An 18,907-nucleotide genomic window follows, 5' to 3' on the forward strand; every position below is an offset into this window, starting at 1 on the left:
ATATCAATTGTCCATATCTGTTTCCTCAAAGCTTCTTTTCCTGGTTTAGATCTAACCTCTAAAAATATCTACACTGAAAGTATAACTGCATTCCTACTTATTGAAATCAGGATTGTAAGCTTCCTGGGGCAGGGACTTGTGGGTTGGTGGGCAGGGATTTGTTATTCTGTAACATGCAATGTGCATCTGTTGATAACAATGGGTTGTATCCAGTGGTATCCTTCAGTTCACAGAGGGGTTTTGATCTAGTGGAGGATTGCATAAATTAAAGTGAGGGGGTGATTTCTACAAATTCCTCCTTTTCCCTATACCATAGCACAGTGGGGAGGAGAGCCTGGCTGGAAATCCAGAGTCTGTGAGATCAAATCCCCGCTTGTGTCTCCTGGGTGTAAAGGGCCAGCTAAAGATCACCTCCACAGTGAGTGGCTCAGGGGTTATGTGCCCTGCCACCTGTGCAGCTGTGGGCAATTGCATAGTCCCAAGGAGCCCAGTTGCCCCCAGCTGGCAGTTGCGGACGGGGCTAGCTTATGCAGCTGTGGCAAGTTGAGCAGGCCCTGGCCAGCTGCAGAGGACTAGCCTCAGAGAGAGGCAATGGTAAACCCCTCTGAATACCAATTACCATGAAACCCCTATTCATAGGGCAGCCATAATTCAGGATCGACTTGAAGGCGGTCCATTTCCATTTTCCCCATATGCCCTCACAAATGTGTTTTGGAGAGTTAGGGGTCTCTATGAAATAGTGAGGGAGGTGTCACAGGGAGTCGTAAGTTTGAATCGATTGATTGATTAATTGATTAACATATATCCCACCCTTCCTCCAAAAAGGAGTCCAAGGCGGCAAACAACAAGTGATAAAAGTCCCAGGCTATGGTCTGAAGGCACATAAGGCCAGCTCCCTGCTGAAGCTAAGCAGGGTCAGGTCTGGTCAGTGCCTGGATGAGAGACTGCCTGGGAACCATATGTAAGCCGCCTTGGGTTTCTATTATGAAAAGAAAGGCAGGGTATAAATGTAATAATAAATAAATAAAACAATAAAAACACTTAAAAACAAAATATAAAAATGTCATAAAAACCATTATAATACAGATGCATATTGCGATATAAGTATCTACTTAAAAAGGTTTTTGAAAGAGGAAGGTGCCGAAAAGGTAACAGAGATGGCACCTGTCTAATATTTAAGAGGAAGAAATTATAAAAGGTGAGCGCCACAAAACTAAAGGCCTAATTCCTATGTTGTGTGGAATGGACCTCCTGATGAGATGATATCTGCAGGAGGCGCTCACCTGCAGAGCACAGTATTCTGCTGGGTGTATAAGGCGTGACACAAACTTTCAGGTATCTGACCTGGACCCAAGCTGCCTAGGGTTTTGTACACCAAAAACAACACCTTGACCTTAGCTTATAGCTAATGGGCAGCCAGTGCAATTCTTTCAACAGTGGGGTAACATGTTAGTGACATCCTACCGCAGTGAACAGTTCAGCTGCTGCATTTTGCACCAGCTGCAGCCAAGCTCAAGGGCAGCCCCACATAGAATGCATTGCATTAATCCAATCTGGAGGTTACCAGTGCATGGATGACAATGGTCAAGCTATCCCAGTCCAGAAACAGCCACAACTGTTTTACCAGCCAAAGCTGGTAAAAGGCACTCCTGGTAAAAGGCACTGGGCCTCTTAGTGATAATGATGGATCCAGGAGCATCCCCAGACTATGATCCTCTATTTCACGGTATATCCCCATTTATCCGGACTATGGAACAACCTATCCAGAGCACCTCTGTCTTGCTAGGATTCAGAGTTAGTTTGTTGGCCCTCATCCAGCCCACCACTGAGTCCAGGTGTCTTGTATACTCCTGTACTGAGTCCAGGGCTTGCATAGTCTCTCCTGATCCAGATGTTATTGAGAAATAGATCTGGGCATCATCACCTCACCACTGACATCTCACTCCAAATATCCTAATGGCCACTCCCAATGGCTTAATATAGATGTTAAAGAGCATTGGAGACAAGATGGTACCCTGCACCACCCCACAGCACAACTGCCAGGGGGCCAAATGACAACCACACATTGCTATTATCTGAAACAAAAACTGGAGATAGGATCAGAACCACTGTATACTCTTCTTGCTAAGTTGGCTCAGAAGAATATCATGGTCAATTGTATCAACAGCTGCTGAGAGATCAAGTAAGAATAACAGTGCCAAACTTGGTCTGTCCTCTTGATGCAGGTCATCTGTCAGAGCGACAAAGGCCAGTTCAGTCCCATAACCAGGGCTGAACCCAGATTGAAATGGGTCAAGATAATCTGTTTCATCCAAGAGCTGAAAGGAGATTCTGGAAAGTACCCTCCCCTTCTATTGGTAGAAGCCTAGATACATTGGATAATAAGTATGTACAACAATCCTCAACTTCATAAATTTTGGTGAAATCCAATGTTGCTGTTCTGCTTGCGAAGCAACTTTTGACCAGCGAAGGCATCTGATAATATACAAGAAGGGGAGATGATTTTCTATGATTTCCCCTTCCATTTGCATCACTGTCCATGCTGTTCTGCAGGGTTCACCAACTCTTTGGAGCAGATTTTTGGGAAACGCATGAGGCTTCAGTGGGAATGGAGAACTGGATAAAATCATCTTACCTTGTCTTACATCAGCAGATGCCTCCACTGGATCAAAGCCATTTTGCAAGCAAAATTACTGCATTGAATTCCTCCGTGTGGGAATAATAACAGTGTCCTGCTGTGCAAGATTATTGTAAGGAGAATGGAGAATAGGTGTATGAAGAGTATGGGATGGCACAAAGGACAATATGAAATTATTTATAGTGATATTAGTTTCAATATTAGTATTATTCTTTGACGTAATTGCTCTCAATCTGGTTTGTGAATTAGCTAAGGCAACTGCTTTTGAGTTTTGCTTAGAGCTGAGTAGACATATAGAGAATTGCATTGTAAGGAACATTTTAAAGAATTTTCTGCTAAAGAAGAAGTGTCTCACCTTTGGATGACCATCTACTTCTATGAAAACCTTTGGGTACAGATTTCCTAGTTTACACTTTTATTATGCTACCGCGTGTACATTATGTTGGTACATTGTTGTTGGTTTTTTTAAAGGGCCCCTTGAGGATGCTGTTGAGGATGAAGAGGAAGAGTGTCTATCAGAGGAAAATGACATTATCTCCAAAGAAGACTTTCCACTGGAGAGAAGCTTTTCTGCAGAATTTGAGCCTGGGAATCTGAGCAGTGAAGAAGTGGAATATTTTTGTAATAAAGGTAATCAGTATTATGTAATCCTTGGGTCAGGTATCATTTCTACTGAGTTGCCTTCCTTGGGAATATTTTATGCAAAAAATGTTTTCTTGAACATAATCAGACCTACCCAGTTCTAGCTGAACAGTTTGTTAAGGAATTGCTGCTCCCAACTAACAAAAACAGTTTTTAGTCACTTGCAAGTAATGTCAGTGAAATGTTTTTAGCAATTGGTTCTATAGCACATAGTAAAACTGATGTGTGTGTTTATTTGGTTTGGGCTTAAAGGCAAATTCTGATTCTAGCTGTCAAAAACTGGTTTGAATCAATTAAAAAAGCCTTGTTTCACCAACAGTAAATAGTTTTACCCATTTCTTAGGCTGTGTTAGCCAACCCACATCCACATAAAAAAAACCCCTCACATCTTAATTTCCCCATGTATGCATGGAAGGAAAATGCTAGATCTTTTAGTTAGGTGAATAAGAGCATCACATATTTGATTCTTTTTAATTGTCCACCTGAATGCATAGTTATCCCTGTTGCACATGTGCTGATAACTAAGGTTTCTCAGAAAGGAAGGGGGGGAGGCTTGCCCATATCCAGAATAGAGTGGTGCATCATTTTTGGAAAAGGGATAAAAAAGAAAAATGAAAGTCTCTTTTACATATTTATTTTTCTAGAGGAGGGTGCTGATGGTTGCAATCGGTGCTCTAATTACCACTGAGAGAAGTAGCAGTAGGACCTAGGTTTATTGAAGTTGTCATAGTCAATGGCTTGAGAATTTGGGAGTGAGCAGCTTCAAGGAGAAGGAAAATACTTTATAAGTTCAAGGGCGAAGTGAAATTCACCAAGTTAAGCATTTTTAAATCATGTTAACCTCGTTCAGATATCATATTACTGATCCAGCAAACCATGGTTTATTGGATCAGTTGTATGCCTGTGTGTTTCTTCCTCCCTCTCTTTCCACTCTACCCTCACATCTTGCTTAACACAAGATTTCTTGGTTTGTTAAATGAGTTTATTGTGCAATCTGAATTGGAAAATTGTGGTTTCAGCATTCCCTACAAACCAGGATTGCAAAATATGGTTTGTTGAACTGCAAATGTGATGTCTGAATTGGATTATAGATATTTATGGCAGTGTTAAGATATGCTTAATTCAGTCTCAGTGAAAACAGTGCATCTTCAGTGTGCTTTCTTTTCTGAATTGTGACTCTTATTTATTAGGTTCACAATGATGATGCCTTTTGTCTGCAGATTAAGCAAGAATATATTCCGGCTTTAGAAACAAAAATTTGCAGTGTGTGTGTGTGGCTTGCCACTGAGCAAGATGGCTGTGTAGTTTTTCTCTCCCAATCCTGCAAGCACCTAAGCCTAAAGCCCAAAATGGTGGCAAGGGCAGGGGTCTGATTATTCTCTTTGACAAACTATACATTGAGGAGAAAATCTAGAAGGCACTCCGTAATTTTAGGTCACTGCATTATGGGGAAACCGAGATACAAGTATACTAAAATTTATGTGCGGAGACACTAACAAGAAGGCGTAATCTTAAACCAATCACTGAAACATTAAGGCAGGTGGGGTTATGTATCATTGAGGATTCCCATTCAAACTGGTGGTACGGCATAAAGAAAAGATCTTGACCGCCGCTTCCTTAGTAGAAGCAAAAAAGCTTTGGAAAGCATTGCAAATTAATATCCCAGACAACTCCATATCCCAAGACTCAGAAGAGGCAGGTGGTTCAGGGATCTCTTCTTGGGCAGGCCCTTGGGGAAAAGCAAAGTTCAAGGCACATCAGACTCAAGATGGTGGCCATCTGAAAGATGGGAAGGAGAGTCTACAACATGCAATCCCTGTCAGTGATTCCGATGAGATCTTCACTGATATAGACTCTCATGGCCTTTTGCTATTCTGTTTCTGTTCTACTGCTGGACTCTATCCTATTCTATCAATTTTATCCATTCAAAGGTCTTATTCAGATTTTTGTCATATTCCTGTTGTGGGATCGGTGGCAGGAGTGTCATGCCACCTCATGCTGCACAGCTGGTGCCTGGAGTTCTTATGCAAGCTTGCCCTGGGTTTGGTTTTACCAGGAAGGGTCAATGTTCCTTGCTCACAAATATGAGAAGTTTTAGTTTCGTTGTTGGGAATTTATACCCCTATTTTCAAGTAAATTTTTTCAGTCTGATAATGTGCTGTTATCCTACTTTGGACAAGTTGACGACTCATCAGTTATACTAACTACTAATGACACGTGATCTGAAAATATTAACACTGAATGTTAAAGGCTTGGGCAGTATGATGAAGCAGTCCAGAATAGCAGCTCTGCTCAAAAGTGAAGATCCAGATACTATATTTTTGCAGAAGACACACCATAGGTCTGCCAAACAAAACATCATCTGGAGACGTTGGCTAGGAAAGCAGTTCTACTCTTTTGGAGACCTCAAAGGCAAGAGGGATATCTATTTTGTTTGCTCAAAAAATGTCCTTTTGCAATTGAAGGCTCTTTAAGTGACTCTAAAGGCTGTTACGTCTTCGTGAAAGGCAAACTAATAGGTGCGCACGTGACACTAGGTTCTATTTATGCCCCCAATGCAGGGCAAGAGTCATTTTTTAAGGAAGCATTGCGAGTATTAGAGGACGTGTAACTCTGGGTGGAGATTTAAATGGGGTTATGAATGAAAACATGGACTGGAGTGGTCCCTCATCACACCGTTTCCAGGAGCCTACGCCGCTGTCTTATCTGCTTTCAGAGTTTAATTTGGTAGTGGTGTTGCAGACACCCACACACTAGGGATTACATCCTGTTCTCAGTAAGGCATTCATAGTACTCAAGGATCGATCACCTGTTACTCTCGTCTGATGTTCGGGATTGCACAGTTGATGTTCTGGTAGGGTTGATTACTGTGTCCAACCATACTCCTGTTATGGCTACTATACGACTTGTGGCAGAGACTCGTGACTTGTTCACATGATGACTCCCCCCTAGCTTGCTATTGAGGAAGAATATAAAGAACAAGTTACAAGAAAATATGAACTACTACTTTGCTGAGAATGCATCACCAGAGTTGGATCCTCCAGTAATTTGGGATGCTTTCAAATCGGTTGTTAGGGGGCAATGTATAATTGAGGCAGCAACGCTTAAGCTCACCAAGTTAGAGCTAAAGTGTAAACTACTGGCTGAAATTCAAGATCTAGAGAGATCTTAAAACTACAGGGAGTCTGTGCATACTCCGTATGTTGATGAGTAAACAAACAGAACTAGCAGAACTTGACATAGACTATATTAGTACTACAATGGTATTCACTAGTCGCTGTTATTATAAATTGGGGGATAATGCTGGCCAGCTCTGAAAAAGAAAAAAGAGTGCAATAGAGTAGTACACATGGTTGATACAACAGGCTCCTCATGCTATACCTCTAAGGCAATCCTCAAAGCATTCACTGAGTATTATACACATGTATATGATTCTGATGACACAGGTTCGATAAATGTAAAGGACTATGTGGTACTGCTCTTAAAAAGTTAAGTGAAGATCACATTGAGCACTTAGACAAGCATATCACTACGGAAGAGGTGCTCATTGTCATTACGAGGTTGAAAAGTGGTAAAGCACCAGGGATGGACAGCTTTGGAGGGGAGTTTTACAAAGCTTTTCGTGAGCCTCTGGCCCCTATCCTGATTTTCAGTGGTATTATGGAAGGTATTATGGTATTATGGAAGGGGGTGTCATGCCATCCTCATGGAGGACATGGAGACTAGTAGTCTTAGGTAAGCCAGGAAGGGATCCTAACAAGTTTGACTCATATTGCCCTATAACACTCATTAATCAGGATGCTAAAATTCTTTCTTCGATATTGGCAAAGTGACTGGGAAGAGTGATAGAGGGATATGTAGCAAAAGACCAGCAGGGTTTTATACCTAGGCGGCAGATTACAGACTCAGTTCGTAGAACTCTGTACTTGATGCATCGTTGTAAAGCTAGCGGGGAGCCTATAGCATTGGTCTCTAGACATCTATAAGGCCTTCGACAGGGTTCAATTGCCCTTTATAATTGGGGTCCTCCAACATGGTTGTTTTGGGGATAGGTTTATCAATGTGATAAAATGTATTTACTCCAGTGCTGAAGCAGTGGTCTGGATCAATGTAGTGGACTCATCTCCTTTCCCTGTAAGGAGAGGCACACAACAGGCTGTCCTCTTTTGCCCCTTCTCTTTGTTTTAGCAATGGAAAATCTGACTGAAAGGGTTCATCAGAACCCTTCTATCCAGGGGGTGACGGTAGGAGATGAGTCACACATGATTAATTTGTTCGCAGATAATGTTTTGCTATTTCTTAATAATCCCTGACACAAGCCGATACTGTGTGAAGTGGGCATCTCTTCCATTGCCTGTCCCACTGCGTTCTATCAATTTGCTTTTTCAAGTCAAGTTCCCATAGCTCCTTTAAGGTTGCTGTGGCCCCGTATGTTCCCAATGCTAGTCCTTTATATATAAGTGATATCATGCCTTTTAAATTGCTCCTGGCATTAACACAAATACTTTCATAAAATGTTAGTTGCCTTGGCAAACCTTGATCCCTCATAAAGTGTCTAAAAATGCTTTAATTTGTATCAGTTGCAACCAAGACGGCTGAACCTCACCAAGTTTTATGCACAATTGTTCTGCAGTTATTGGGGTCCCATTATTGAACAAGTTAAGGACCTGATAGACACCTTTGCTTTTCCATGCCCTGAACTGTTTATATTTAATCAGGTCCTTAAATCACAGATGATCTAGCAAGGGAATAAGTGGAGATTCACCTGGAGCCTCATTGTTTCCAGACCAATAGCATGGCCCTGGGTGATTTTTAAGAATGGGAGAGCTCTACCAGACACTTGTGTTTGAGGTACCTCCTGCCCTACCCAAGCTACATCATAGTTCCAAGCAATTACCTGTATCAGTTGTTTTAAAAGGCAAGGTATATTACTCCAGTAAAATTGCATAGGATCAACCCACAACTCTCATCTAACTGTTGGAGGGGCTGCCAGGACAGAGGAACATACTACCACATGTGGTGGACATGCCCAATAATGGTAGAATTCTGGGATAGGATCTTTCAAGAAGCCTCTGCCATACTTGTCCAAATTATTCCACCTGACCCTGGATTTGCATTATTATCAATCATTTCTGCCCAATTTGAAGAGATTGTACATAAAGAAGTTCTTTACTTCCTTATGGTGGCGGCCAAAATGGAAATAGCACTCCATTGGTGTACTCAAGTACCACACTAAAAAAGACAATAATGCTGGGAAAAACAAAGGAGTAGAAAAAGAGGAAGACCAAACAAGAGATGGATTGTTTCCATAAAGGAAGCCACAGACCTGAACAGGGTGGTTTATAACAGATGCCATTGGAGATCACTGATTCATAGGGTCGCCATAAGTCATAATTGACTTGAAGGCACATAACGCACACATGTACGTCTATGACGTTATCAGATAATTTTTTTGTTTTGTTTTGTTTTGTAAGGTGTTCTTTCCCCTTTTCTTTAGTTACTGTTGATACTGTGTGTATTGCTTATGTTTAGCTGTTATATTCTACAAAGCAAATAAAAATACTTTTAAAAAAGAAAAAATCTGCAATATAGGTTACATAATAAGTCACAAGACTTGGTATCAGAAGCAGCAAGGTCTTAAATTATATTTTAAAAAATAAGATCTTAGTGCACCAGAATAATTTTGTTCAATGCTTTTTCAGCAGTGTCCCTTCGTTGAACAATTGATTACAAAATTATAAAACATTCCATTAAGGTGTGTTTATTGGCTGCACAATGCCCTGTATCTTTTAAAGGGATAAGCAAGAGACAGGCTGGTTTGGTTCACATATCGCACTAAGAGCACAGTGTGAATGAGCAGAAACGAACCTTGATTTATCACACTCCCCTTTCTTCCTCCTGTGCATCTGGAAGAGTTTGGAAGCTTTCTGTTCTGCTCAACTATGGTTTGTCACATCTGGAGTGATAAACTGTGGTTAACATGAACTACATTTAGTTTCAAACAAGCCAACCTCAACGATAGCTGAAAAACAACAACCAACAACTATAGTTACTGAAGCTGACTTATTTAAACTAACAATAGTTAAGATTAAATCAGCCTTTGGTCTGAATGACACATTTGGTAAGCAAGGTCATGGCCAACTTGTTCCAGATAACAGATGAGTGTCTAGCAAAGGATTAACAGAGAGCACAGCAGAATAAACCCCAAACTGAACAGCTTTATGGTTGGCTCTACTGTGCCACATCTTCCGGGCATAAAGCAATAAATAATGTGGTTTATTTATTTTTTAAAACAGTTTTCTTGCTCTGTCAGTGTCAAGTGGAATAGCAATAATAAATCAAAACAACATTAACGATTTGTTCAGAACTTGGTCACCATAGTTTTTTCAGTACGGACATAAACAGGAATTATGGTTCCATAGGATGAAACAGGAAAGCCAAGGAGCTTTCATGCATGCCAGGAAGGGAGGAGAGAAGGGAAGGTGCTTGTGGATATAAGACTAGTACAGATCTCAGCTTAATAAGCTGAAATATGTTACATCAACTGGACCATTGTCTCTTGTGGCAGGAAAGAGCAAAAAAGCTTTAAGCTTGTTGAATTGTCTGGCCCAAAGAAGATGTAAATTTGTTCCTGTTCAATCACCATCATTGTCATGTGATCTTAAGCGTACTTTTATTGTTGCCAAGACTTTAATCACAAAACAATGTTGTACTAACAATGTTATAATAATGTAGCTTTCTTAAAAGTGAAATTATACTGATGGAAAGGAAACAGGAATCTTGCAGAAAAACAGCTGTTTTGTCTACTAGTAACAATGAATTTAACTAGAAAACTGTACCCAAATAATTAATTGGCTAATTCAAATCAATATGTAAAATTCTGTCTCTACACACTGGTGTTTGGGCTCTCTTTGCTCCCATAAAGTTATATTTCATAATACTATAGTTACAATAGAAGCCACACCTGGTAGAATTCCTTTGTAATGGAATAGGATCCCTATTTCTCTTGGCTTCCTCACCCATAATCCCCAGCCTTCGAAGCTTCCCATGCCTGCTTACTTTCTGGCTACCTTTAGTGCACATCTTAGATTTCTCTGTACCCAATGTGTTGTTTTACCCCAAATCTGATTTCTCCTTGGTTCTTCCTTTCTTGAAGCCATGTCTCTCACCATTCATTAGTTCCTGAGATGCGTGTTTTGCAGCCTATTTTCCCATGTATCTTATCCATCCTAGTTCTCCTTTGCACATCTGCCTTCCTTTCCCCTTCCTGAACTTTTGCTCTGTGAGGTCTCAAAGCCCCCTCATGCCCAAATTATCTGTTCCTACCCCCACTCCTGCCATACACATTTCCTCAAGCGTCATTTCCTACCAATACTTCCTTTAGATTTTCTTTCTCAATTAAAAGCATACTCTGTACCCTTCTTTCAGCTTCCTTGCCTTTCAGTTCCTGGCTTTTAGCTTTCCTATGTTCTAGGTGTCAGTCCAATTGAACCTAAAGGGGCTTACTCCTGAGCAGATATGTATAGGATTGCACCATTAATTAAATCTTGTGATTTTTCCTTTGTATCAGTGCAGCTTGGAATACAGGGAATATCAGCCATGAGCCTTTATGAAAGAGTCAACAAACCTTGAGAGTAGGCGGTGGTACTGATGTAACACTGGTTAAGGCATAAGGAGCAGCTCACAGCAGCATACACATCCTGTCTATTACTCTTTCCATTATTCTCTTTGGAGTGAATTGTCCCAAGCCTTCCTAGCTGGCCTTGGTTAAGTGGTACAGGTTCTATCTTAACCAGAGTTTTCTAACCAGAAAATAATAATAATAATAATAATAATTTAATTTTTAGGCCGCCTATCTGGCCGAAGCCACTCTAGGCGGCATACATATTAAATTCAATAAAATACAAAATACAGTAAATACAATAAATACAATAAAATACAAATAATCATCAGTGAAAAAATAGCAGCAATTGTAATACATAGCAGCGGGGATTGAGTATATAATTAGCCCATCCCGATAGTCTCAAAGGCCTGACCAAACAGCCAAGTTTTTAATGCTCGGCAGAAGGTATCCAGGGAAGGGGCATGTCGAAGATCGAACGGGAGGGAATTCCAGAGAGTGGGGGCCGCCACCGAAAAAGCCCTCTCTCTAGTCCCCACCAACCTAACTACTTTTGTTGGTGGGATTGAGAGAAGGCCCTGCATGGCGGATCTTGTCGGGTGGCATAGTTGGTGACGCTGGAGGTGCTCCTTCAGATAAACTGGGCCAAAACCATATAGGGATTTAAAGGTTAACACCAACACCTTGAATTGGGCCCAGAAAACTACTGGAAGCCAGTGTAGATTTAATAATACTGGTGTAATATGATCACGGCGATGGCTGTTTGTAAGTAAACGAGCCACCACATTCTGTACCAGTTGAAGTTTCCGGACCGTTTTCAAGGGTAACCCCACATAGAGCGCATTGCAGTAGTCTAAGTGAGAGGAGACCAGGGCGTGTACTACCAGTGGGAGCTGATGAACAGGGAGGTAGGGTTGCAGCCTGCGTATGAGGTGTAGTTGGTACCAGGCTGCCCGGCTCACTGCCGAAATCTGAGCCTCCATGGACAGTCTGGAATCAAGAACAACCCCCAGGCTGCGGACCTGGTCCTTCAGGGGCAATTGTACCCCATTAAACCTCAGGTCAACAGAACCCAGCCTACCCCTGTCTTCCACAAGCAGTACCTCGGTCTTGTCAGGATTTAGCTTCAGCCTGTTCCTTCCCATCCATCCACTCACGGATTCCAGGCACTTGGACATGGTCTCCACAGCCAACTCTGGTGAAGACTTAAACGAGAGATAGAGCTGTGTGTCATCCGCATATTGGTGACACCGCAGCCCAAATCTCCTGATGATAGATCCCAGCGGCTTCATGTAGATGTTAAATAGCATGGGAGAGAGGATAGAACCCTGTGGCACTCCACAAGTGAGGGGCCAAGGGTCTGAAACCTCATCTCCCAATGCTACCTGTTGGTGCCTGTCAGAGAGAAAGGAATGGAACCACTGTAAAACAGTGCCTCCAATTCCCAGTCCTTCCAGGCGATCCATCAGGATACCGTGGTCAACGGTATCAAAAGCCACTGAAAGATCTAGGAGGACAAGAAAGGTGAATTCTCCCCTATCTAATGCCCTCCTCCTATCATCCACCAGAGCGACCAAGGCTGTTTCAGTTCCATGTCCAGTCCTTAATCTTCCTATATATTTGTAAGCATAATTCTCGCTGTGAACACTTCAGTGTAAGTGTGCGTCTGCAGCAGCTGCTGAACTGTTCATGGCAAACAGAATGGACAGGTGAGGCCGGCAACTGAAGTGAGCAAACTGCAGCATGAACTCTTCAGCTGCCTGCTTTGGCAGTGGTGGTAGCAGTGTGGCGGTGGTGGTGGCGGCAGCAGGAGGAAAAGGGGGTCAGAAGGCAAACTGCAGCCATGCTGGGCTCAAGGCTTGGGGCAGGAGGGAAGGAAACAAGGCTGAGTCATGCTGGACTCAAGGCCAGAGGCAAGGGGGAGGCTGGTAAGTGGCTCACATGGTGATGGTGGCAGCAGCAGCCTATGAGGCAGCAATGGCAGCCTCAGCAGGAGGCCGGTAAGCAGCCTAGGACAGCAGCTTTGCCCTAGACCAGGGGGGCGGAAGGCTGGTAAGCGGCTGAGGCAGGGTGGTGGTGGTGGTGGTGGCTGTGGCGGTCGCCTGGGCAGGTGTGAGGCTGGTAAGTTTTGTGAGGGCCCGGGGTAGGGGAACGGTTTATGAGTGCCTGTGTATGTGTTTGGAGGTGCCTGGGCTGTGTGTGTGTGTGTGTGTGTGAGAGAGAGAGAGAGAGAGAGAGAGAGTCCCTCTGTGTCCGTGTTTAGGGGTGTCTGGGGTGTGTGTGTGTTTGGGGCTGGGGAGTGAAGTGAGCAGGGGGCTCTGCCACCTACTTTTAATATAATTAGTAATTAGATAACTTTTTAGGTTAATTATCAGTAATTTCAACCTGTGTGTGGTGTAGAATTGATGTTTCTGTACTAGACCCCTTTTTAGAAGCACAGAGAAGATACTGCCGGCTTCCCCTCAGATGTATTAAGGAGTCAGGCCCGTCTTTATTCCTTTCTCTAACTAGGCTAAATATGTGGGCTCATCTAGAGATATAAAAATTCATCTCAAGAGCTGAAAGTCTCTTGCCTTGCCTCAGGGAAAAGTATAACACCATAAAATGTTCAAGGCAGTTTTGAACACAAATAAACACCACAAACAAAGGAATTAATCCCCTATAGGACAGCCACTGAAATACTGGTGTCAGTTGGCAACCTTGTTATTGTTGAGTTTGAGACAGAGAATTATGAAAAGGACATGCAATATGATGATCGTTAATATGAAATCCTCTTCTTAAAATATAAGACTTCTGAGACATTTGTCTTCCCTTAATATGATAAATGTTGGGTTGAAAAGAAACAAATCATTAGGATGTTTCCACAGCCAAGTGTAACTTTCTGTGGTACTTGATGCTGACCTGCAACTTGTGAATGTATAATAAAGTGTCATATGTTTTGGAAGCATTTATTTGTGGGTGTCTGTCATTGAATTGTCATGTGTTGTGTTGGCCATATTATGTTGGTCACAGGTCATTTTCCAAACAACCTTTCTTCCTCACAGTTTCCAATACACATTACCATAGGCTTGACATTTGCCCATGAAATATTAGCTCTTTATGTAAATTGCTGCAGATGGAATTTAAAAAAATACTATTCATACTTTTAGAGAATACAGTTATCCAAATTACAGATAAAGTCCTGAGCTTGCAAAACTGCAATGTTGGTCACATCTTTAAAACACAATAAAAAGAAAGTACCTGAAGTTCCTGTGAAATACTTACTGATTATTTTTGTAGGGAAGATCAATCTAGTTAACACACAAATAGTTTAATGTTAATTGGAGTTGAAATAATATTAGCTAACACACAACATATTATGTAAAGAAGCTTGTATTATTTATTTATTTATTATTTGATTTATATCCTGCCCCTCCTCCCAGCAGCAGCCCAGGGCGGCAAACAGAAATGCTAAAAACACTTTAAAACATCATAAAAAACCTTAAAATACTTTAAAACAAAACAATGTTAAAAACATTTTTTTAAAAAGCTTTAAAAACATCTTTTTTTAAAAAAGGTTAAAAACATATTATTAAAGAGAAAATATTAAAAGCAATACTACCACAGACGCAGAGTGGGATAGGTCTCAACTTAAAAGGCTTGTTGAAAGAGGAAAGTCTTCAAAAGGCGCCAAAAAGATAGCGGAGATGGCGCCTGCCTAATATTTAAGGGGAGGGAATTCCCTGTATATGTTATGTTGGTCACTCCAGAATTACCTATGAATAACTTTCATGAAATGTGAAGATATTTACACACAAGAGGTAAGGGGCTGGAAAAGAAGCCCATGATCCAGTGTCCTGCTCCTGATGTTATAAGTGCAGTTAAAAGACTCTAGTATTATACTGCACTGGGTCTTTTATTGTTTTCTCCATCCTTTTTCTCCTTCATGTTGTGTCTGTGTGGAGCTGTTGCTGGCACTGTTTCTGATGCTAGCCAAATTCTTGGCAGCCTAGAAAATCATTTCCCGGTGTCCCTCCTACCATTGATTTTATGTGAGCATGTATAAATAATTTCTGTGGCTTTTATGTCTTGCTGTGATATTTAATATGTTTTCTTGTTTTTCTTTCTATGTTGTGTATGTTTTAAAATCAGCAGCAAAGTATTTTTTTGAACCCACATTATTTTCAATCAATAGTGATTTCTCCCTCCCAAGCATTGTCTTTAATGAGATATTTTCTGCTTTTCTTATGCTAAAGCAATTGAGAGCAGGATCAGCATAAGGCAGCTATACCATAACCACTTTGAGTTCGATAGGGAGGTTTTTACAGACAACTTTGTTCTTTTTTCCTTAATGGGATTGAGAAGCTCAGCTCTTTAAATTTCTTTCATATAACAGTAACATTTCCAGGGTGTACTCAGACCAAACAGTTAAAAATGAAGGAATAAAAAAAAAACCCAAAAGCCAATATGACTTTGTTTTTTACCTTGCTGGAGGAGCTGTTTGCGCAAATCGTCAGTAAGCTTATTGACCTGCATCTTTGACTCCTTGTTTTCTCTGGATTTGGCTGGAGTGTAGACACTGATAGAGTACTGATAGAGGTGATTGAATAGCCCCCAGCTTTGCTTGGCACAGGGCACCACAATCCCCTCCCCGGACTGACATTATCTTTTTCTGACAATACTTCATGCTTCTTCGAGCTTGCACTTCCTTAATTTTATTATTTATTTTCAATTCTTCCCAGAGCCTTTATGTAGGTTTTTCAAGGAAACGAAGGGCACACTAATTCTCTTGGTAAGCAGAGACAGTGTATAATATATGATGACATGTGTTCCCCTAATGGAAGAAAAAAGGAGGGAAAAGCTACTGGATGTAATGAAAACAGTACTTTTAAAAGATATTCAAAGAGTTATCAGAATTAGACTACTGATGATTCGTAATGTGGAGAGTTTATTTCCAAAATCTGTTATGAAGTATATTCAGTCTGTTCCATGAAGGTTTATTTGATCCAAAGAAAATATTTGTACATAATTAAAGTTACTGCAGGCATAGCTGGAAAACATTGTTTCCTTTGCAGTTTTATCTGCTGCTCATAGTCCCCAAGCCGCTAGCCACTGTTCAGTTTAAAAAGTAGCTTGCCTCTTCAGAACCTGGAGCTACTATGGCAGGGATGGTGGGACACTGATGGATAGTCTGGATATATGCAGGTAAACATTTTTTTTCATTGTGGCCAGATAATGCAATCTGTTTTAATCCATCAGAATTTGCATCTGGTTTTGCCCCCACACAAAGAAGACTCGTGACACCAAACTGGTATAATGTTATATTTATTAAAATATAACATCCTAAATCCAATGCAATACAGCCAATTATTCACATCTATATCTTTTCAGGCAGGTGAGGCTAAACCTAATAACGAGGGATTACACCCTCACCTTATTAAGGCATCACTTCTCATCATCACGTGACTCCATAGTCAAGGACGTGGGTGAATTCCTCCCTCCTTGCTCTTGGAGCCAGCTGTGTGGTTCCAATCTCCACACTATGGCCCCGCTGTACAGGTGTTCACCATGATGCGCAAGCAGGTCCCACAAGGACACAACACAGATCCCCACCGGACACAAAGCCCTGATGGTTCCCTAGGAAGTGCCCCTTTTCCATGATGCCTTAACCACCTAATTTTAACCCCCATATACCTCACCTGCCCGAATTCTATGCCACAAGAGGGGATCAGCGTAAGCTTGGTCCCCTCCACCCAATGAGGATAACAATCCCCTTAATCCCCCCATAAGATCCTCCAAAAACAGGTCACACCCTTGCTCAGAAAGATGAACACCATCATCTCGAAATAGATGTGGGGCATGGAACCTAATCCTATCATGAGGAATAACTGCCCCACCCAAAGACAAAACTAAATCTCTAACCTTCCTATTGACCCATTTCCTAGCTCTATCTATCTTATTGGGGTGAACAGCACCCCTCCAAACCCTTCTAACAAGCATTTCAGACCATACAAGCAGAAGATTGGGATATGATCTAATAAGCCACGTGAGATCACGCGTAACTTTTAGCAGCAAATCCAACCCAGGACGCTGCACCAAATCATTTTCACCCAAATGAATTAACAATATGTGCGGCCTGTCAGCCAATGACATGATCCGGCACACAGCAGGCAGCAACGCATCCCATAACATGCCCCTCCGGGCTTCCCACTGAATCGTAGCTGTGGCAGACAGCTGCAGCTGTGTTCCATAAACAGACGAGGATGCCCTCCGGTGAGCCCAAAACACAATTGAGTGGCCACACAAGACGATCCTGACGGGAATTGAGATGTTTGTCAAACCTACAGGAAACAAAAACAAAGTCATCTGTTAAAACCTGACGTAAGACTTAAATGCATCGGAATGCCACCTTCCGATCGCTTGTATCTCGCTGATACTCATGCCCACAAGGGCCGCAGCTGTAGCTGCACCAATCCAGAAAGAATGCAGCCCATAGACTCCAGCATCGCGACCACTGGCCAACAAGGCCCGCCGAGCAACGGCCCAAAATTGAAATTGAGTCAGGGCAGTACCATCCACATGTATGAACAAATAATGCTGGCCCGCTGGCTGAATGGATAAGAATTGTCGCATTGCAGACACAGGGCACAATACCTGAACCTGACGACTTCGTAAAAGCACGATACTGCCATGGCCCTTTTGATCGGTCTTAGAGACCCGCAGTGAAAACCTCACTATATCTGCACCTAATGTGCAATCGCCAAAGCATAAGGCTCGATAAGTCACATCGCACTTAGAAGGGGGCAATACTTCGCTAGGGCGAAAAGCACCATAAAACATCGTCAGAGTTACTGCGGCGAACAGGTGCGACTCATACTGAGATGAGCATAAAGACTTAAATAGTGCCAGGATCTGGAGGAGGACATCAGGCGTGATTGGCCTCCTCCGGTCAGCGGCCCTGGGAGCGGAATGCGACCAACCCTCAAGGACCTTTCTGACCCTAAAATCTACAGAATGATCCGGCAGCCCCCTTGCCTTGGAAATAAAGGCTAGTGCCGAGAGGTGACCAGCGATAGTAGAAACAGAATTATTGTGCCCTTTTAAATGTATCATAAACTGCAATAAATGCTCCACAGGAATAGGCCACTCCAAAGGCAGCTCCGTGCCTATACGGAAAGTCTGGAACTTAGCGAATGAACGCTCATATGCATTTTGAGTACTGGGAGCCAGAGCGGCAGCAATCGCAACCCAACTTCTAGTTGCCAAGGTTCCACAGGAAAGGTGGGATTGGTACAGGATCCTGAGCTGCTCCAGGTGCAAGCTCCCGAAAGTGCGCCATCTGTAAGCGTGAAAGTGCATCAGCTACTGTATTCTGCAAACCGGGAACATGTCTGGCCAGGAATAAAATATTAAAGTGCAGGCATTGCAACACAAAAGCACGCACCAAGCGCATGACACGAGGAGACTTAGAAGTTTGGGCATTAATCACGCTAACTGTGGAAATATTATCGCACCAGAAGCGCACTGTGCGGTTTGTAAATGCCTTTGGCCAGATATAAACAGCGACCACAATTGGAAAAATTCCAAAAATGTCAAATCGGAAGTAATTCCGATATCTCGCCAACTGTCAGGCCATCGCTCAGCACACCACTGGGCTCTAAAGATGACCCCAAAGCCAATGCCTCCGGCAGCGTCAGAATGCACTTGTAATTCCGCTTCTAAGAGTAATTCCTCCCTCCAAAAGGAAAGGCCATTGAAATCCTTCAGGAATTCAAGCCACATGTACAAATCCTCTCTCATCCCTGACGTGATCCTTATGAAATGGAAGCGAGAGTGAACTCCCTTCATGGCATCACATAAACGCCTGAGGAACGCACGACCAGGGGAAATAACTTTGGAAGCAAAAACTAAGTGGCCGACAAGTTCCTGTAACCGGGCCAATGTGATCTTTTTCAACCCTATTACTGAACAGAGCAGTTGACGCAGTACTACCAACTTCTCAAGCGGCAAACGTGAGGACTGAGTCA

The 18,907-nt window shown here is 42.3% G+C and overlaps 1 protein-coding gene across 7 annotated transcripts in view; it reads left to right on the plus strand.

Annotated features, from left to right (window-relative positions):
- ZFPM2 (zinc finger protein, FOG family member 2) overlaps positions 1-18,907 on the plus strand; it is a 529,061-nt gene that overhangs the window by 103,110 nt on the left and 407,044 nt on the right. For 6 of the 7 annotated variants that reach the window (XM_061604835.1, XM_061604878.1, XM_061604862.1 and 3 more), the window contains one exon: positions 3,110-3,268. The exons of the other annotated variant lie outside the window; for it this stretch is intronic. In XM_061604835.1, the coding sequence (XP_061460819.1) occupies positions 3,110-3,268 (159 nt within the window). The remainder of the gene's footprint in view (positions 1-3,109; positions 3,269-18,907) is intronic. 7 annotated transcript variants of the gene reach the window in all.

This window comes from Rhineura floridana, chromosome 1, assembly GCF_030035675.1.
Source record: "Rhineura floridana isolate rRhiFlo1 chromosome 1, rRhiFlo1.hap2, whole genome shotgun sequence".
Lineage (NCBI taxonomy): Eukaryota > Metazoa > Chordata > Lepidosauria > Squamata > Rhineuridae > Rhineura > Rhineura floridana.